The following is a 22,041-nucleotide window of genomic DNA, read 5'->3' as shown; positions in this document are numbered from 1 at the left end:
TTTGCAATGGACATAGTGAAAGCCTGGTTTATTTTCAATAGCAGGAGGAACAGAGGACCTATAAGGTTAAACATATCCTAATCCTTCCATAATTCTGATACTCATATACAATTATTTGTATTATCGTAGCCCCTATGAGTCCCACTCATAGACAAGGACCCCTTTGTACTAGGCACTCTCTAAACAGAGCAAAAAGATGGTATCTGCCCCAAATAGCAAAATTATCATAGTGTGGACCTGAAATTACTTGTACAAACCTTCCAGCTAGTTCTTTATCTAAGTATTTGGCTGCCAGTCTTGCCCCATAAACCTCAGCCTGAAGCACAGCTATGTGTCGACGAAGTGCTTCGTTTTCCTTCCTCAGTAACTTCACCTCTGCTTCAAGTTGAGCTTCTTTCACCTTTTCTTTCTTGTTGGCTTCAAGCTCTCTCTCCTAAAAAAAAAATTAAGAAAAAAATTGGTAGTTTTTATTTCAGTTATTTCAGGAACCGTGCTAAACATTTCTGCAAATAAACATGCAATAACTGCAGCATTACATAATGCATTACTCCCTCTAGAAAGTATTGTGGTATTGAAGCTCTAGTTCTTTTATTATAAAGACTCTTAGAAAAGATCCATAAAATTGTCTTACATTGAGATTAACTTTCCTTACATCATAGGATCCTTTTCCTTTAAATAGGTTTTAAAAGGCACAAAGGGCAATTATGTGCTCAACTCTATAGAAAGTCAGTAGAAGCCGGGCACCTAATTCCTATTTGTGCTTTTGAAAATCTCTCCCCTAAACACCACCAATACTAAAGACTTCTACACAAAACACTATGTAATACAGTCATCAATTTAAAACAAAAAATTAAAAGTGAAATTAGTGATCACTTCATTAACAAATTATGCCTTAACATCAAATTACCTTTATGTTATCAAATGTGTGGTAAATTTAAGAGACAGTCAAACAAGGCCTTTAAAATATATGCCAAACACACATGGGTGATGATATCTATGTGACGATATCTCTGAAAGGAACTGGTTGTCATGCCTTGCCAGGGTTAAGACCTGCCTAGCTTTGGAAATTATTTGGAGTTTAATTTCCAATGGCAGTAATATGCTACATATTATTTTACTACTATTTGTTATTTATATTGTTGTAGTACACAAGAGCCCTAGTCATAGATTGGGACCCCACTGTTCTAGCACTCGACAAACACAGAACTAAAATACAGTCACTGCCCCAAGGAGTTTACAATCTAAGTGGAAGAGAAGAGACAACAGATGGATTTAGGCAGAAGGGAGAATACAAGGAAACAATGAGACAATATTGGTCAGGGTGACAGGACTGCTGGTGTACAGACGACTGCCTAACTGTTGTCAAGTTTTTTTGTAGGCATCACGGCAAAGAAACTTTGAGGATGTTTACGGGAGCACTTCCCAAGCTTGCGGGGCAGTATGCAAGAAAGCATATAGTGCTTGTTTGAAAATGTAGTAAGTGGATGATGGAGGCTGGCATCATGGGCCAATCGGAGATGGATGTCGACAACTCAATACCTAATGAAAGATGATAGGTAGGGTGGGGATTGACTGTGAAGGGCTTTGAAAGTGAATACATGCAGCTTATGTTTGATGTAACAGAGAAAGGGAGCCAGTAGAGGGATGCAAAGAGGAAAAGTAACATAGTCAAAGCAACGGCCTAAGAAAATGATATTTGCAACAGTATTCTGAATGGGTGAGTGGGGCAAGATTGCATTGGTCAAGACCAGAGAAAAGGATTTTGCAGTAATTGAGACAAGAGAGGGCGAGAGCTTTGGCAAGAGTTTTAACTGTGTTGATGGATACAAAAGGTCGGATCTTAGAGATGTTATGCAGAAAGAATTGGCAAGGTTTAGATATAGTCTGGATGTGAGGTCTTAGAGAGAGGTCCAACTCGAAGATGACACCCCGGTTATGGGCCTGAATGACAGGCAGGATGTTGATGTAGTCCACAGTGCTCAAGAGAAGAGGTGGCAAGGAGAGTAAAGATTAGCATCTCTGTTTTAGTCGTGTTGAGCTTGAGCTGACGGGGAAACATCCATGAGGAGATGTCAGAGAGACAGGCCAAGATTTTAGCTTGGTCAGAAGGAGACAGTCTGGGGTAGAGACATAGGTAGCTAAGTAATCAGCATAGAGATGGTAGGTGAATTTGTGTTTGCAGATGAGATTACCCAGAGATAAGGTGTAGAGGGAGAAGAGAAGGGGTTGAAGGACAGAACTTTGTCAAACCCCTACAAAAAGTTAGTGAGTGGATAAGGCGGATTCTCCCACAGACATACTGAAGGAGCAATTAGAGAGGTAAGAGGAGAACCAGAAGAGGACAGAGCCACAGAAGCCAAGAGAGGACAAGATTTCAAGAACTTGGTCATCTGTGTCAGAGGCAGCTAACAGGTCAAGAAATATGAGGATGGAGTACTAGTTTTGAGCTGTAGCATTAGAGACTTTGTTGAGTGTGGATACAGTGGTGTGCAAGAGGCAGAGCTGGATTGGACAGGGTCTAGGATGGAATTACAAAGAGAAACCCCAGACAGAGTGTAGACTATAAGCTCAATAAAGCTCAGTGATAAGCTTAGCGATAAAGAGAGATAGGAGATGTGGTTGTAGTTGGAAAGGAAAGTGTGATCAAGGGTGGGAGAGACTACAGCATATTTGTATTGTAAGGGGAAAGAGCCAGAGACAAGCAGAGGTTAAGTTGAAGAGTACGGTAGAGGAGATCATGAGATGGGATGTGACAGGGTCACAGAGGCAAGTAGGAAGGTTAGAGGATTATTTCGAAAGCTTGTCTTTCTCACCCACAGAAGTTGGTCCAATGAAAGATATTACCTCACCCATCTTGTCTCTCTAGTATCCTGGGACTGACTCAGCTATAACACTGCACAGAGCTCTGCATTACCTGACATTTTTGTTTAGTTTCTGAACCCTAACTTTATACTAACAGTATTTTTTTGCATAGCATTTCCTTGGGTATTTTTGGTTTGGTTTTACTTGAGAAAAGATTAAGAGCTTCTGGAATGTGTAATTTTCTTGATCCAGAGATTTTGGTTTGGCCTTTGTCAAAGGCTGGAAAATTACATTCTAGAACCAGTTAGTGAGACGAAGTTATAGGCAATTGAAAAAGGTGAGGTTAAAATGAAAGTTGGAACTGAACCTTAAACATACACAGTGCTATCCACTGTCCATTCTTTAAGTGGCACTAAAAGTTCACACACTGCATAAAACAAACGTTTACCATCACAACAGTGAACGATATTTCTTTACTGCTGTTAAAAAAAAAAAAAAAAATCTAACCACACATTACAGCAAATCATTAGAAAATGGCTAATTATTAACATAAAATGTACTGAGGTAAGCTGGAATGACAGGTTAGTCTCTCCGAATATGTAAGAATACCTCAGCCTTTTCCCAAATCAGTTATATTTTGCCTATATAAGCAGATATTGTTTTCTAGTTTTTATATCATGACTAATATTCCTTAAAGGAGAAAAATTATGCTTAATATAGACAACATTAAAAATATGAAGTTCTACTCAAGAATAATAGATCTCAATTACACTGGTCTACAATTTTTGAGAAGTCATCTGCTTCAGAGACAAAATGTGCTATTTATTATGTATTTTGATGTGCTGAATTCAAATATGACAATTAAAACAACTGATTGGCTACTGTTTCTAAGATATTTAAGTTTTTACATTTTATGTCTATGTATATTGTGTAGATAGTAGGTTTTAATCATAAATTGTAAACCTAGGTCTTTTCATGTGTTTATGGTTGCTTTACATGATAATATTTCACCTGTCCTGTTTATGTAACACTTTAAAAATCAGCAAAAGGGTTATATAAATAAAATTTATTATGAAACAAAAGGCAAAAAACTATTATGTACATAGTTTAGTCCTATTCAGTGTCTACTCGGCGCTTCTTGGTTTGTCTCTTGTATTCATTAAATGGAGCATCTCTTGTCACTGTCCAGCAATAGTCTGCAAGCATTGACGGGCTCCATTTGCCCTGATAGCGTTTCTCCATTGTTGCAATGTCCTGGTGAAATCGCTCGCCGTGCTCGTTGCTCACTGCTCCGCAGTTCAGTGGAAAAAAATCTAGATGAGAGTGCAAAAAATGTATCTTTAGTGACATGTTGTAACCAAGGCTTTTGTATGCCTTGAGGAGGTTTTCCACCAACAGCCTGTAGTTGTCTGCCTTGTTGTTTCCGAGAAAATTTATTGCCACTAACTGGAAGGCTTTCCATGCTGTCTTTTCCTTGCCACGCAGTGCATGGTCAAATGCATCATCTCGAAGAAGTTCACGAATCTGAGGACCAACAAAGACACCTTCCTTTATCTTAGCTTCACTTAACCTTGGAAATTTTCCACGGAGGTACTTGAAAGCTGCTTGTGTTTTGTCAATGGTCTTGACAAAGTTCTTCATCAGACCCAGCTTGATATGTAAGGGTGGTAACAAAATCTTCCTTGATTCAACAAGTGGTGGATGCTGAATACTTTTCCTCCCAGGCACCAATGACTGTCGGAGTGGCCAATCTTTCTTGATGTAGTGGGAATCTATTGCACGACTATCCCATTCGCAGAGAAAACAGCAGTACTTTGTGTATCCATTCTGCAGACCAAGCAAGAGAGCAACAATCTTCAAATCGCCACAAAGCTGCCGCTGATGTTGGTCATAGTTTATGCACCTCAAAAGTTGTTTCATGTTGTCATAGGTTTCCTTCATATGGACTGCATGACCAACTGGAATTGATGGCAAAACATTGCCATTATGTAGTAAAACAGCTTTAAGATTCGTCTTCGATGAAACAATGAACAGTCTCCACTCATCTGGATCATGAACGATGTTGAGGGCTGCCATCACACCATCGATGTTGTTGCAGGCTACAAGATCATCTTCCATGAAGAAGAATGGGACAAGATTTTTTTGACGGTCACGGAACATGGAAACCCTAACATCACCTGCCAGGAGATTCCACTGCTGTAGTCTGGAGCTCAACAGCTCTGCCTTACTCTTGGGTAGTTCCAAATCCCTGACAAGGTCATTCAGTTCACCTTGTGTTATGAGGTGTGGTTCAGAGGAGGAGGATGGGAGAAAATGTGGGTCCTATGACATTGATGGTTCAGGACCAGAAGTTTCATCCTCTTCCTCGTCTGACTCAAGTGAGAATGATTCTGGTGCATCAGGAACCGGCAGTCCTTCTCCGTGGGGTACTGGGCGTATAGCTGATGGAATGTTTGGATAATGCACAGTCCACTTTTTCTTCTTTGACACACCTTTCCCAACTGGAGGCACCATGCAGAAGTAACAACTGCTGGTATGATCTGTTGGCTCTCTCCAAATCATTGGCACTGCAAAAGGCATAGATTTCCTTTTCCTGTTCAACCACTGGCGAAGATTTGTTGCACAAGTGTTGCAGCATATGTGTGGGGCCTACCTCTTGTTCCAATCTCCAATTTAGCAGCCAAAATAAAGGTGATTGGCTTTCTTAACCATAGTGGTTATACTGTGCTTTTGTAATGCAAAAGTCACTTCACCACAACCATAGCAGAAGTTAGCTGCACTGTTCACACAAGTACGAGGCGTCTCTGCTCACTTTGGCTAAACAGAAATGTGTCCCTTTGCAAAATCAAACACTGACAAATAAGAGAGCACAACACTGTATGATTTCTAGAGCTGATATAGGGCAATTTGTTCAGCAGAGTGATGTAAGCTTCGTTATGACTGCATCATCCATGACTTCTAGGAAAACATGATGCAATTCATATCATGTATGATGCAATACCAGCTTCAGATTGCATCATTCATTGTTTTGCCTAAAAAGCAAGAACTGTCCAAACTCAGTCAGATTTATTCATAGATCCAGTCAAAGATGTATTTTAGTCATTTCTGGTTTAAATTGAGATCCCTTCCCTGTATAACTCACTTATCCTCCGCCATTCCCAAGTCAAGGGTCGTATATACTGACTCAATAGCATATCTTGAAAACTAGAGCCAATCAACAATTTTAAGCATCATTTTTGTTCTCAGTGACCCAGAATTAATGAAGTTTGACTACATTTATTTCAGAAGCATTTTGGCTGTAGAGCAGTGTTACTTAATGATTTTTCAATAGATAAAAACCAATTTTTAATAGTAACTATAAGGTCCATGAAATTCTATGAAAATAGTGACATTATTTAAAAATCTTTAAGTTTATCGCTTACAAAGTTTAAGAGGTGAAAGTCTCAAGTCTGAACCACTACCAAACACGGCTCCTTATAAGTACACTACTAAGCTTACATATTTTAGGCACCATAGGACTGTTAACAAATAGGAAAGTTACATTAAGAACAACACGCTCACAGAAAGGGAATTGAGGAGAGGGGGGAATGTATGAAAACTGACATTTTACAAGAGAAAATTAATATACAAAAATTATTGTTCATAACATGCTGGATATTGTTATTTTTAAATAAATACTTTAAACAGTTTCAGATTTTGTTTCTAGGTAACAAGATAAGACAACCTTCAGAATTTCATAAGTTACCAGACCATATCATCCCCAAATAGTTGCAGCAACCAGAAACATAAACAAATACAGACATGCACAGGCTTGGGAAAAAAGGCACCAAAACTAAAAATTGTCAACAATATCAAATATGTGGCCAACCAGGGGGGAAGAAAGCCAGTCAGATCTGTTTTTCTAGTTTCAGAGGCCAATATGTATACTGCCACACAAAATAAAAGCACTGACTTAAATACAGATGAAGGCATCTAGCATACTTACCAACTCATCCACAGAAAGGACAGACTTAAGAAAGAAGAAAACAGTTCCACAATCAGAAAAACTGGCAAACAGTGGCAAAGTGAACTTATAGAAAATGCCATAAAATAAATGCTAATATCAGTCTTATTCTGTCAGAACACTATTAAGGAACTGTACTAGGTTTATTGAAGGACACAAAAATAAGTATGGTATTAAACAAAAAAGTTTATTTTGTAGCAATTTCTGCATCAAAGTATGTATTGTAAGGAATAAATCATTAAAATTATTTGTTAGAAAATTACATACATTCATTTCCTTATGAAACATAAGTATTGGGAAGATCTACAAAAGCTTGAACTACAGTAAGATTGCTATAAAGCTTTCCACATTTTGTTGGGGAAAAGATAATTGCTTTTCAAAGAACAACAAAATACAGGTTTGCTTCTAAGCCTTTCTGAACCTAAACTAAGGGTTTTACCTGATCGTTAAATTATAATTCAGATTTACATAACATTATAAAATACTTTTCAAGCTATATATTACACATCTGGTATTCAGCCACTTATGGGACGTACGTATGTAAGTAGCAAAAGTATATATATAATGCACTGCAAAACAGGAGGAGGAGATACAATTTTGACCAAAGTCACTTTGGCCAAACTCTTATAAAAACTCTTACAAAAAATACCAAAAGAGCTTTCATGTCCATGCAGCACAGACAGGATGTTAAAAAAGAGATCGTGTCTGAAAGATGCTTGTAGAGTAAACTGCATGTAGTCAACTGTTGAGCAACCTTGAATGTTTAAATAGGTTTTCATTCACCAACGTTTTGCATAATTTGGAGTTTGTCAAATATGAATTCATAGTAAGCTGCATATCAACTTTCCCCCATGCTCTAGTAAAAGAAGTTGTATACTCGGCACAGAGGGAGGGAAGTTAACATATGCAGCATTATATTTTCCAGTGACATATTTTGTTGACACGGTCTCCCTTCAAAATGCTCCCCTGGGCAGATTGAGACTGATAGAAGGTCACCACTAAAGCTCTTTTTAACCTAAAACTCCGATTTTCAATTTTCGTTGTCATCTAAGTAGCTCCAATTTTGCTTGCTCAAGCTCTTCAGCATTTGTAGTTTCTATATCTAAAACAGTTTAAAGGACAGTTTCTCTCCACTAAAATTCTATGAAATCCCAGAAGACAGAGTAAAGTAAATTCAAAAGATAAGCCTCGTGGTTTATAAGAAAGGGGATGAGGCAAGGCACCATACTGAATTAAGGTCAAAATGTCAGCCTAGATTTTTAATGAGTACATTCAACATAGATAAATCCTGAAGCTTGTCTATTTAAAAAAAAACTACCTGAACCAAATGGAAAAATATTATAGTTGTGTGCTAAAGCCACAAAAATGTCTGTGTTCATAGTCAAAACTAAGGAGTAAACTTTCCCCATATTCTTTAGGGATTTATATATGTTGAAACTGTACTCATTAAAAATCTAGGCTTATCTTTTGAGTTTGCTTTACTCTGCCTTTGGGATTTCTGTATTTTAATACACATTAAGGTAACAGGAAAACATTCCATGTATGTTGAGGTTTCACAACTTGAACTTGTTAGAGAAACAATTTACAACATGGTCATAGACAAACATGGCTTAAGTGTTTAAGAGTTATAAAGTGTGTAAACAATGTTCCGAAATCAGGTCAGAGTCCTTCAGCTCATGTAGCCTATATAGAATGATTTTTATTTTGTTTATTAAAATTCTGTTCATGCTGGACCCTGAAACCATGCTATCTGTGATTAGTAATGAGAAAGAATGTTTCTTGTTTAGATCACCAGTTAAAATCTAGAGTAGGCTAACAGTAAAAAAAAAAAAAATTTGGCTGTTTGGTGGCATTTGTCAAATAGTTCCTCAAAATATGTTTCACAAATCACCAGTGGTGTATGGAGTCTTTCCTGATGATCTGTTGAATTAAACAAGAAGACTGAGATGGGAGGTGGCCCAGTTTGTAAATATGAAAAAAGGAGGTCCACTGAAAAAGTTTCAGTCTTATGTCTAGTAGTTACCCTCACCACAAAAAAAAAAAAAAACCACACTCTCCTAGGATGGAATGGAGAGGGAGGAGAAGGAATGGGTGTCTCCTCTTTTTGGCTTCTTTACAATGCAAAAAGAAGTCCTGGTTATTTTTTGTAAGATATGATTACTTTTCACATTAGAAGTTCAAAGATCTTTTCTACCTCAGGAAAACTGAACCACCAAAGGATAATTTTTACTTCCAAGGAACTTAAACTTGATTGAGAAGAAAAGTGATTTTTACACTGACACTCATTCACATGCTGACTTGATTTAAAATTCTGTTTTTGTTAACACCTAATAAAAAGCTGAAAAAAGCTATTTAAAAAACCCACAAGATTCAAACCCCCTTCACCTCTTCAATTAAGAAAACTACCTATCAACTTCTCTGCATTCTCCAAAGAAAACCTTCAACAAAAAATTTATATTTCCAATATTTCAGAAGTTAAAACACCAACTCTCAGAGCTTGTTTATATTATAAAAACAAAAAAGCACAATCTTAATTTTTCCCCACTGCAGAACTTTAATACAATTCTTTGAAATTATTACATATATATTTCAAAGCAAACAGCCTGCACCCCTGAATGTTGATAGACATCTGGTTGGGACTCCTCCTTTCCTCTCTACTGTACTTTTCCAACTATAGTTGGTTACTAGCTCATCATTTTAGCAGTCTTCACAAGAAATAGTGTAAGAAACCTAGGTAACATATACTTGTTTATTTTAAAGCTGGTGTTCAAATAAGTTTGTGCCAGCAACATTAACATTTCACCACTTACACAGTCAAAAAAAAAGGTGTAGTTTGAACTTTTTCCTTTAATCTAGGATACTCACCAATTTTGCTTTAATTGCCCCGGAATCAACACACTGGCCTGTCTTGGCATGCAACTGAAGTTGAATGGCATGGAGTTGCAAAAGCTGATCATGCACCTCTTCTTCCAATACTACTTTCTCAGCCTGAGTTTCTGTCAGTTCAGATTTCAGATCCACCAGCTGCGCCTGGAAGATACCATGAGTCCAACAATGAGTGCAATTATTCAAATTTTGTTTTTCATTATTATAATATGGAGTCACATTCTACACTATAAAGGTTTCAGACATACAGGTAAAATAAAGATGGAATTGGATTCTTTCCATGGGTCTCTCATAGCCCTCTAAGGATTCCTCTATTTACAACACATTTTCTTCTCCAACTCTCAGCACACAAACACAAAACCACTCTTCTGAAGACTGGATGGAACTTCCTTCATAATCCATTACAGGTTAACAACAAAGAAAATGAAGCCTCTGCACAAATTCCTGTATAGACTCCCATGAATTAAAAGCATATATCCACAGAGATCTTAATAAGACTACACAGATTTCTTCCGATACTGAAAATTTCAAATTATAGGACGAATCACAGCCTCCCTGCCTTCAACAGAAAATATTTGTTGATAAGGCAAGCCAGGATTTGCCCTAAATGCCAAGAAAACCCGAGTAATTTTAAATAACTTGTTCTAGGATGAATAGGATTCTACAAAAGAAATCTACTTCTACAATGAAGCAGTTTTTAAAATCCTTTTCTAAATAAAAAGTTTGTGATTTATTTGCAAAACCATATCACCCTGTCTAATAAATAGGCATTCTTGATGTCTCTGTTGTGGATACTCTACTCTCAAACAGAAAAAATAATAGTTGAACAAGATGTTTAAAAGACAGCATCAGTGAGCAGATTATTTCTTTTTTAAGGTCTTAACATCAAAGAGCACAATATAGCTGCCCTCACAATTTTGCCATAGACCTAGAGAAGCAGGGTTGGGCTTTACCTCTGTGACATTTGCCTACATCATACTCCTAACTACTAATGTAATAAAATTTATTTTTAAAATATTCTTTTGCCTTTTAACTCTAAGACTGAAGTCCTATTTATTCAAAAACAGGTAAATCATAGGTAGTGAAAGCTTCATATACTGCTCTACAAATGTCCAGCCACAGATGTTGCACTTGACCTATAAAATACAATTCTAACAGCAGGAGGTTAGTTCATACAATCAATCTATTAAATCCTTGTCTTCTCTGTTCAGATTGCCAATCGGTAAGAATTGTGACTATTGGTTCCATGATGTGGACCCAAGTCCTTTGGGAACCATTCTGAGACCAAACTCATTCACATACGCCAAACACACAAACTAATTTTTAAAGTATAAAAACAAATAAATAAATGGCCAGCACATCCCTCGGCCAGCACCACTTCCCGCAGCCCCCATTGGCCTGGAACGGCGAACCGCGGCCAGTGGGAGCTGCAATCGGCCGAACCTGCAGATGCTGCAGGGAAACAAACCGTCCGGCCCGCCAGCGGATTTCACTGACAGGCCACATGCCAAACGATGCCGATCCCTGCATTATATATTAGTCTTAGTAGCTAGTGCCCTTTATCCATAGCATTGCCAACTCCTACAATATTACGAGACTACTACAGAAAAACCCATGAGGAAATTAATAATTCTGTATTCAGGGCAGAGTTTGGATAAAGGGCAGTAGTAAATAAGGGTAGACAGTAAATAATGAATATGAATAAAAAATATTAAATAGCTATTGATTTAGTGAGCACTGTTCATCCCAATGAGGTTCTGGGAGAAAACAGTATTTGATCATTGTGATAAATAATTCAGTTTCCCACAGTATCTTTGAGAAACTTTATAGAAGTCTATTGCATTGAATGCAAAGTTTATGTATTATTGCAGGATTGGAGGTAACTTCTCGGGAGGTTTGGGGGTGTGTGTGAGATGGAGACATGGTCAATACAAACCTTGGGAAGAGTTATCAGCTTCAAAGGACTATTTTAAACAACGTGCCCAACAAGAAGGAACTTCTGGGACAAAGTTAAGTGGGTTTCCTATTCAATACCTAGAGGGAGGTGATTTCAAATTCCTACCTCCAGACCCAACCTTTTGATGCTACGTCCTGAGGAGGGAACCAGTTCCTAGCATCTGAATATCAAAGGCTGAAACTGTATAAAGAAGAAACTGACTTATTCATGTGTGTTCTTGTTATGAACTTGTAATAGAAAAACCTGTGGGATCTGAAGGCCTGAATGCCCTTGTTGGAGCGGGGGTGATCTCTGATAAGCTAATTATCATTCGTGTAGGTTCTTTTATTTTTTTTAATATGTTTTCTCTGTAATGCTTTTACTTTAAGAATAAATGTGCTTGCTTAGAAAGAGTTGTGAGTAAACTACGGTGGACAATAACACTGTTTATAGCCCCAGTGCCGACACTGGCTGTTTAGGCCATTTGGCTTGCTGGGAATAACACAGTATAAGCAGGGAACTGTGCAGCCTAGAAAAACCCTGGTGAAGAGGGAGAGAGAGACATGGGTCTCCGCCCGAGAGAGGTGACAGCAGGGGAGCTAGAAACTTTTAAGTGGCTGCCCTAGGTGGACCACAGAGGGGGAATACAACTGCAGTTACTCTGAAATTGCAACGATCTTGCAATTAAAGGCTGTATCAGAATGCATATACACAAAGGGGCTGAGTTAAGCTTACATGCACAACCTTACCAATCTTTTAATACAGTTTTTTTTTTAAATATATATATTACAAATTACATGTCAAAGGAAAAGTGTCATATCATGTTATGAAAGGCACCCATGATGGTCATGGAATTTTCAGAGGAACCAATCAGGAGTAGCAGCAACAAAAACACAACATGTACTGGATGACAAACAGAATGTTTAATTTTAAGATCAAAACAGTTTGGGAGAAGCCATTTGAACAACTGTAATGGTAAAACAGCAGGTTTGGTCCTGAAGTCACAATGAAGGGGTTCCTTTATTTATTTATTAATCATATCAAATCCTTTATGTAATCTGCTGATTCAGCCATAGAAGGATGCAGGAAAGAGCTCTAAATGATTGGGAATTCCACTGCCAAATCTTTATTTTCCTTAAATTGCAAATGTACTGCAAGTATAGTGTATTTTTGTGCATTGAGAAATCTCATTAACTTCCTTGGTGCACAATGCAGTTAATGATAAGTACCTGTATTTTGACATATTAACAAATATCCTGCTGCGTATTTTCTAACTCCAGTATTTACAGGAATAAACCTATCTTCTGTTTGTTAAACTTCTTTTAACTTGTCACAGTAGGAACTGTTGTGGTTTCCTCCCTCTGAAGTAAACTTGTGTACTCTCAACTAAACTGAGGAATGTATAAAGGAAACCAATGAAGTACACCGTGGCACAAAATGGGCATATCACAGCCTTAAAAAAATTCAAGACAATTTACTAGCAATATTTTGCCTGGTATCGGTTTCTCTTTCATAGCAATGGGAGCTCAGGAATATGGCGAGCACACCTCTTAAAGCAAACAAGTATGGCTAAGCAATTTTTCACTTGGTATCATTTTCACCCTTGACAAACATGCTGCCTAAAAATATATAACCTATTGGACAGAAAAATCAAACATTTTAAAGGATACTAAAACTTTCCACTATTTTAACCTTAATAAAGGCAACATGATATGAGTATCGTAGCAAGCTATTATCAAGGTAGTCAGGCAGCCTAGGTTCCAACAACAATTGTTAGTTAAAAAAAACCAAATATATTCATATTACAATGAAATAAACCAACTGGAAGAAATATTTAGAGATCTAATATTGCTGATCCAGCTGAGAAACAAATATGTGTAGTGCTGCAATCCATCAATACTAGAGGCAGTCAATAAAAAATAAAATGGCAACAATATTATTAAGGGCCAACATGCCATGCATGTGATGGGAGGCGCCACTCTGAATACTATTTACACTAAGAAATTGACTCACTCCTTCCAACACTTATCAGCAGTGGTTCATGCTGAATTGGAGCAATACAAAGTCCGACAGCTATTGTAAACAGGACACAACCCATGTTTAGCACCATTACAGAAAGCACAGAAGGAAGACAGTGGGGTTATTGGATTGGGCACTGGACATTCAGTATTGGGCTAACTTCATTTCCAGTGAAGTCAATGGTAGTTTTACCACTGCCTTCAATGGGAGCAAGTTAGGCCAAATGCTGAGCTCTTTAGAGGAAAACAAAAACAAAACCACTTTTCGGATCTATTCTCAGCTCTGCTATTGACTCACTGTATAAACTTGGATAGAATACTTTGGCTAAGGCCCTAACTTCACTGAAATAAATCCAAATGTCTCATTTACTTCAGTGGGTAATGCATGAGGCCGTTAACGTCTCTGTGCCTCAGTTTCCCCAACTCCAAAATGGAAATGATACTACAAGTATTTTGAGTATCCATGGGTAGAAAGGGCTAAGTATACTGTTATTAGTGTTGACAGAGATTTAATGATGTTTCAGGGATCAGGGAAGAACATCTGCCATTAGCAGACAATGGAAATTTCTGAACTATAAATATTGTATGTGTTTCAGTTTGATGATCACCTCTAAAAGAAAATATTTTGAAGTTATAACTATCTATGGAATAGACTAAGAAGAAAGGAAGACATAACCAACAAAAGGACCTCTTTTTCCAATGTTCGTTTGCTCCATCAAGTGAGGCTCTCCAACTTTTTATCACATATATTCATTTTTCTTCATCTCCTTTTACTCCCAAGTATAATCCTTTACACATTCTCTTTAACTGCTATCCCAAAAAACTTATACCTCTGCAAGGTTACAGCTTTATAAAGCATCTGTGAGCAACATTCTGTTTCAGAATGAGTTACTGCTTTAATCACTGTCATGACTTTGACCTACATCAAGCTACTTTTTAACTCTGAAATGTAAGTATCCTATTTTAGTTGAACTGCAGGTCCACGTCATCAGCATCATCAACAATGGAATGGTCTAAATGACTCTGCAATAAGGCAATGACCCAGAAGAAGAAAAATTTTAGTTAGTTTCTGGTAAGTCTACTTTTTTTTGTTTTGTTTTGTTTTCTTCTGGAGCGGGAGGCATACTTTTACTATTTACCAGAAATTAAGTAGCACTTCTTAAAAAGGCATTTACAGCTACAAGCTATAAATGAAAATTTATCCCATTGAAAATATTCTTAAAGTTTTAAACGTGACAATTTTGCCTATTGTGCATAGGGAACAAAATCATCTCAGAATTAAAAGTCTAGTGTTTAAATACATTCTGAGCTATTTTGCAAAGGATTCAAAAACATTGTTGGAAAAATTCGAAGCCTGCTTCTCTAGACAACACAATTCAGACAGAAATTGTTCTATTTTTTATTAAATGGGTTTCTTTAGTTACTATTTTCAAACATTTATAAGATATCAACAAATCATCTTAGTATAAATGCATTTTCTGAAGTGGAAAAATAGTCAAACTGCCAATGTTCTAATTAATTATTTTAATTTCTGTGATGATTATATTTCAAATTGTTGTATAGTTCCATAAGCATTTTACCAGGAAAGGAGGTGGGGCTTTATAAAAATGCTAGCATTATTCAGTCAACTCTGCAGTTCTTTTTTGATTTATTATTGGATATCCTGTGTCAACTCCTCATATCTAGGCCTCTCAGGAGATCAATTTAGAAGCACCCAGTCCACTTATTCATTTTTTCCTAGCAAGGTAAGTGTCAAAAAATGAAACTTGATTGAAAATTATTACTTATTTGTATTACCATAGCACGTAGGAGCCCTAGTTATGGACAAATCCACATTGTATTTTGTACAGCACTTAGCACAAAGACAGAGAGAACTTACAGTCTAAGGTCTTGTCTACACTGACACTTTACAGTACTGCAACTTTCTCACTCAGGGGGGTGAAAAAACACCCCGCCTTAGCACAGCAAGTTTCAGCGCTGTAAAGTGCCGGTGTAGTAAGTGCACCAGCGCTGGGAGCTGTACGCCCCTCGTGGAGGTGGTTTTTTTAGAGCCCTGGGAGAGCTGCCATGACTACACAAGCCACGTTAAACCGCTGCCATGGCAGTGCTTTAACGTTGCCAGTGTAGACTAGCCCTAAGACTATGTCTACACTTAAACTGCTACAGCAGCAGTTGCGCCACTGTAGCACTTCAGAGTAGACACTCACTACAGCAATAGGAAGAATTCTTCCATCAACCTTGTGCTGTATACACCAGGAGTTATGTTGGCTTAGCTGCATAGCTCAGGGGTGTAGATTCTTCACACCCCTAAACAATGTAGCTGGGTCACCTAACTTGTCAGTGTAGACCTGGCCTTAAAATTAGATAAGAGACAACAGATGGATGCAGACAAGTACAAGAAAACAATGAAACGATATTGAAATAACAATACGCAGTGGTCTCAGTACACAAGCAGCCTAACTTAAGTTTTTTGTAGGCATCACAGCAAAGGAGTTTTAAGGAGGGATTTGAAGAAGGATAGATAACTTTAAGGATATTAATGGGGAATGCCTCACAAGTGTGAGGAGCAGGATGGAAGAAAGCACACATTAACAAGTTAGCAATGGAGGTGACATCATGGGTACATTGGAGGTGGGAGTCAACAGCTCAATACCAAATGAGATAATAGACAGGGTGGGGATTAACTGTGATGAGCCTTGAAAGTGTTTATAAACAGCTTATTTTTGATGTGACAGAGAAGAGGAAGCTAGTGGAGAGATGCAAAGGGGTGTCACAATCAAGGCAATGGGCTAGGAAAATGATCTTTGCAGCACCATTCTGAATGGATATGAGCAGGGCAAGATTGCACTGGTCAAGCCCAGAGAGAAGAAAGTTGCAGTAATCGAGACACAAGATGATGAGAGCTTGACAAGAGTGTTAGCAGTATGGATGGATAAGAAAAGTCATATCTTATAGATGTTATGCAGAAAGAATCTGCAAGATTTAGATATAACCTGGATTTGAGGACCTAGAGAGGTCAAATATGACACCCAGGTTATGGGCCTGAGCGATAGGCAGGATGGTGATGTTGTCCATAGTGATCAAGAAAGGAGGAAACAAGGAGGGCTTTGGGGAAGATTAGGAGCTCTGTTTTAAACACACTGAACTTCAGTTGATGGTAAGACATCCATGAGGAGAGTCAAAGACACAGGCCAAGAGGAGACAAGTCTGGAGAAGAGAAGTAGATCTGAGTGTTGTCATAATAGAGATGGTAGTTGAATTCAGGCTTGTGGATGACACTACCCAGAGATAGGATGTAGAGGGAGAAGGGAACAAAGGACAGAGCTCTATGGAACCCCACAGAAAGTTGGGAGGGGAATGCTGGAAGGCTTCCAAAGACACAGGGAAGTTGGCTTTGTTCTACCTTGACCATTTATGCCATACACTAATTCCTAGTCTCACACCAAACTTCTAAACATAAACACGAACTATATCAAAGTGACTAAGATGCACTACTTAACGCTTTTGTGAAGTTTGTAACCACTGAGCTCTCGAATCATTGTAAGGGTAACTCATGTTAAGATATTTAATTTATTATAGAAGTACTGTGAATTTCACCAAAACAAACATATATTAAAAAAAGGTGAAACTTTTATTGGATAAAGGAGACCATGATCAGACAAATTTTTTTTTTTTTTTTTTTTTTTTTACAGTTTATTAAACATCAATAGTGTGTGCTTGACACTGTTAAAAAAAAGGCCCCTACATTACTTCAATAATGCTTCATGCAGATGCAGGAGTCCACATATGTGGACTTCTTTGCAGGATCAGGACACAAACCTGTTGGAATGTAGTTAAACACTTAAGATGTGTGTGAGTGGGGGTTACTGTTTTTCACAGTAGCCTCTCCTCATGTAACTTATATCAAGTCTCAATTAACTCCATTAAGTAATATGTAGTTTACAAATCCACACCTGATTTTGGCTATTAGTCTTCTGGCCTGCAGGCTACTGACACTACTTGTATCTTACTAAAAAGAAGTGTTTCTATAATATAAGCATGGCTTATCAAATCCTCTATTCCACATCCCAACAGCAAGAACTAAACTTTTCCCAGAAATTGGAGGGTGGGGACTCACCCACCAATTTCTGCAAAAACAATTTTCATTTAAGAACATTTCTAGTCTTGCAATTAGAAAATACACCCTCCAAACATGAACCAAGTGTAAACTAATATATAATACTGTCTTCCTGAGTGTGAAAAAAGAAATCTTAAAGCCATGTCTAGAGCTTCTGTTTTTCGGGGGTTATTTATTTCATTTATCACAATCTATTTTTAGCAATTGTTGAGTTCTATGTAACGTCCAGGACTTTCTATAATCTCTTTATAATGTTCCCTAGTGCACTTTAACATAGTTGTGATGGGATGTATAAACCCTGCGCTCAGAGGGAAAGGGTTACGGAGGCTCTGTGTGCTAAGGTAGGTTGGCAGGGAGGAGGACTTTAAAAGGAGGAAGCTGCAGTTGGCAAAGGGGAATCCCCGGGGGAAGCCTGGTAAGGACAGACTGACTTGGCTACCATGCTATGAGTCCAGTAAAGCTGTTACCCAGGTACCCCTCAAGTAAGGTGATGCCACTGACCTTTTTGCTTACCCCAGGGAGGGTCTTGTTCTCTTTTGTCTAAACAGGGCCGGCTCCAGGGTTTTTCCCGCCCCAAGCAGCGAAGAAAAAAAAAAAAAGCGATCGTGATCAGCGGCAGCTCCTCCACCGCACCACTTTCTTCTTTGGCGGTAATTCAGTGGCAGGTCCTTCCCACCAAGAGGGACAGGGACCCTCCGCCGAATTGCTGCCGAAGAGCCCGACGTGCCGCCCCTTCCCCTTGGCCGCCCCAAGCACCTGCTTGCTCAGCTGGTGCCTGGAGCTGGCCCTGCCCACCTGTAAACAAAGGAAATAGACCCACAAGGGTGGGGCTCACTGCAGGGACTAAGAGGCTGGGGCCTGGATTGAGCCAACCCTGTGGTGGTAACTGGGTATCACAAGGAGCCTCAACCCAGCTAGACAGGTGCCACACAGACTCCTTTTATAGTAGTACTGTTTCAAACGCAACTACATTAAAGTGCATTAGGGAACCTTTAGTACACACCAGCAGAGTCTAAACAGACCAATTAAAGTACATGTTAGTGCGCTTTAGAAAACACACCCTTGTAGTCTGCATTACTGCTCTGTATAGACAAGCCCTTAGACACAAGGTGTTTCCAGTGTTTACTGGATAAACCCCTTTTCAAAATTTTTGTACTAGGCTGGGTTTTATCAGTGTTTATAGGTTAAAGCTGAAAAATCAGAAGCCCTAGCCATGATTTATGTTTCGAAAATCTCATGCTTCAGCTGATCACCTGTAGACACCAGGAAAGGAATTCCCTCCCACCCCCCCACACACGATGTATTCTGGGTTTTTCGTAGTCTTCCTCCTCTGAAGCACTGGCTGAAGAAGAGACACTGGAGGGAGTGGGCTAGTGCTCTGAGGTGGTACTGAGAATTCTCTCTCTGCTTTGCAGGTGGGTCTTGCTCATAGCTCAGGGTTTAATGGATTGCCATATTTAGGTCAGAAAGGAATTTTCCCACAGGTCAGATTGGCAGGATGTAGGGGAATTTTTGTCTTTCTCTGTAGCATGGAGCATTGGTCATTTACTAGGATCATCTGGGTGTACCTCACTAAATCAACTCCTTGCCAGTACAAGAGCCTGAGGCACTGGTGCACCTCAGTCCTTTTGGTTCTCTGCTTGTAGCACACAATTGTTTAGGCTCCTGAGGTCTGTAATACTTCAATCTAATTTTGGTTGTTGGGCATGACATAGGGGTGACTGGGTGCTGTGTAGTGGCCTGTGATGTACAGGAGGTCAGCACACATGATCTGGTGATATCTTCTGGTCTTAAACTCTGAAAAGAGATATGAATTGCATAAGGCCCAAATCCTGACCCCATTATGCAGATCAAGTAGCAATGTAGTAAACTGGGGAGTTCCTCCAGGGAATGAATCCTTCCCTTCCCCATTCCAGTGCACACTACAATAGCGGAACTGTTCTGTACCTTCTATTGCAGTATTATACAGGGCTTGCACAAAACAAGGCAATACAAATTGTATAGCCTCCACATCTCTACATTTTTGTTTTTGTCACACATTTTGTTATGGCTGGGATTTTTTGAAGGGAGGAGTGCTGGTTAATCTATTTTTTTCTTCAAAGAAACTACTATACTTCAGAAACAATACGGTTATCAGTATGGGCTCAACTTGGAGACATACATTCAACATATATCAGGACTTGAAAAAAATATACTTTCTATTAGTCTGAGGCCTACACTTACTTACCAAAGGCAGATACAAGAAACGAATGTGGTCAGGCTCCACTAAACACCACCCTGAGGCAATGTGTTCAGGAGAAGCATACCCCAAAGATACTGGGATTTTTAGTGTACATAGTCTGTTTGAGGATTTCATCTTTGGATCAGCTTCTGACTAATAGTTACCTGATACATTTCAAAGTGTCACCTTCCTCTACCTGCTGGAAGAGAAAACTCTTTTGTCTCTATATTCTTCCTCCAGAGTCACTTAGGATCTAAGAGGGATCTCCACTCCTCTACCCTTCTCTCAAGTCTGCCACAAAAAAAGTGACAATGGAAGCTACTCTATTCCTTTCTTAGCCTCAATTATTTGAGTCCTCTTTCCCAGTGAATACCTCCAACACCTACCTCTGTTTGCTACCTTCTCAGGAAGTACAATATCAAAATGACATGATTTGCTCTAAAAAACTGACCAGAGTCTTGTTAATTGCACTCTGTTCCTAGCAGAGATAGATGTAGCAGAAGCTGTCTGTAGCCTCAGAAAGATAAACACTACACCTTTAAAACAATAACCGGTAAAAAAAATTTTTTTTAAAAGAAACCTTAGGCTCCCCAACTTTCCAGAGAATGCTTTCCATTTTGCACAGGTGAATGGATTGTTTTCAAGCCCCGATTTACACAATATTATGACATTTATAAATAACATTTGTGTCCTGATTATCATAACCACATAAAAGAATAGGAAAACTTTATTTTACTATGGTGTTTCAGTGATTTCAAACTGTTAAAACATTCAGTTAAAGTTTAACACAGAAGCTCCACCATTCTTGTAACCCTGAGAAGAAAATAAAGAACATGCTATGCCTATACAAACAGCTGTATTAAATACAAATATTTTAGACAACTGTGGCTAAATATTAAGGACCTAAATTAATGTTATAATCCAAACAAAAACAAAAATAAAGTTGAACTGAATTGTCCCTTAACTTTAATAACATTTAAGTATTTCATACAAATACAACAGATGGTAGTGAACATACCCTTAACTTCTGACTCACTTTGGCCCAATTTAAATATATTTCCATATACAATGAAAAATGGTATGTGACAACTAGTACTGATTTGCTTGTTCCTCAGGTCCAGTAGAAAGTCCTGATGAAACATTGGCTGGAGGACTAAAGCAACAGACAGCATCAGCTTTGTCTGTTTTGCTGAAACCTATTCTAGACACATGACTTTTTGCAAGTTTTCACTCTTTCCCTTGTAGAACACTAATAACAAACAAGATAACAATAAATATAAACATCACAAGAGTTGTTTTGGTTTGATATAAGTTTAGATATCATTTAATATTCATATTTATAAAAATATTTTCCATCTCTACTGTTAGAATGGAAATACCTGTTCCTGCTGCAAGCTATTATCGTTGTGTTTTTATTTTGTTTTATGTACTGATTGCTGCCATTGTTTTGTACATAATTGTAGTTTTACTCTGGACTTGACTGTATCATATTATTTGTACTTATTTATAAAAATACAGTTCAGAATTCCTTTTTAATCAACTAACTCTTGTTGGAAATTTCAATATTATGTCTGTATCACAGGAGTATTTTTTCAAGTTGCTTATTCTTTTTAATTGTATTCCAAGAATACCCATACCTTCTAAAAACGGTTATGCTCCTTATTATTGATGTCATTATTTTAAGAGAGTGTTATTAACTATACAAATGTTACAATTCAGTGAATAAAATGTAAAAGTAAAACAGTAGCACCCTAGCATTTACTCTTTGGAAGTTCAACTTTTCTTTTCTTGTCTTGTCTTTTACACACACTGATTTCTGAAGCACAAGTCAGGTAATCAAAACTTCTTAGACAAAACTCTAGGATTTCAGAAGCATAATATGGATTAAGTGTAGCCAATTCCTCCCTACAAGCCATGAAGATGGGTGAGAAACTTATAAATTAAACATGCATACTGCTGATAACCCTTATGAACCTGGATTTATATTGATGATATTTAAGAATTCAGACATATCTTCACCTCCACTTCCCACATCACAAAATAAGGTCACATCCCTGG

General features: G+C 38.1%; 1 protein-coding gene across 2 annotated transcripts in view; it reads right to left on the bottom strand.

Moving 5' to 3' along the window:
- Nucleotides 1-22,041, bottom strand: part of GOPC (golgi associated PDZ and coiled-coil motif containing) — a 39,545-nt gene that overhangs the window by 11,833 nt on the left and 5,671 nt on the right. The window contains exons 2-4 of one of the 2 annotated variants that reach the window (XM_034765800.1): nucleotides 9,671-9,835; nucleotides 6,788-6,811; nucleotides 258-433 (exon numbers count right to left, since the gene is read on the bottom strand). In XM_034765800.1, the coding sequence (XP_034621691.1) occupies nucleotides 258-433; nucleotides 6,788-6,811; nucleotides 9,671-9,835 (365 nt within the window). The remainder of the gene's footprint in view (nucleotides 1-257; nucleotides 434-6,787; nucleotides 6,812-9,670; nucleotides 9,836-22,041) is intronic. The other variant, XM_034765802.1, reaches the window with a different exon arrangement.

The sequence above is a fragment of the Trachemys scripta genome, chromosome 3 (genome assembly GCF_013100865.1).
Source record: "Trachemys scripta elegans isolate TJP31775 chromosome 3, CAS_Tse_1.0, whole genome shotgun sequence".
Taxonomy (NCBI): Eukaryota; Metazoa; Chordata; order Testudines; family Emydidae; genus Trachemys; species Trachemys scripta.
The sequence above is the reverse complement of the archived record's forward strand: the minus strand, read 5'-3'. Positions and strand labels throughout refer to the sequence as shown.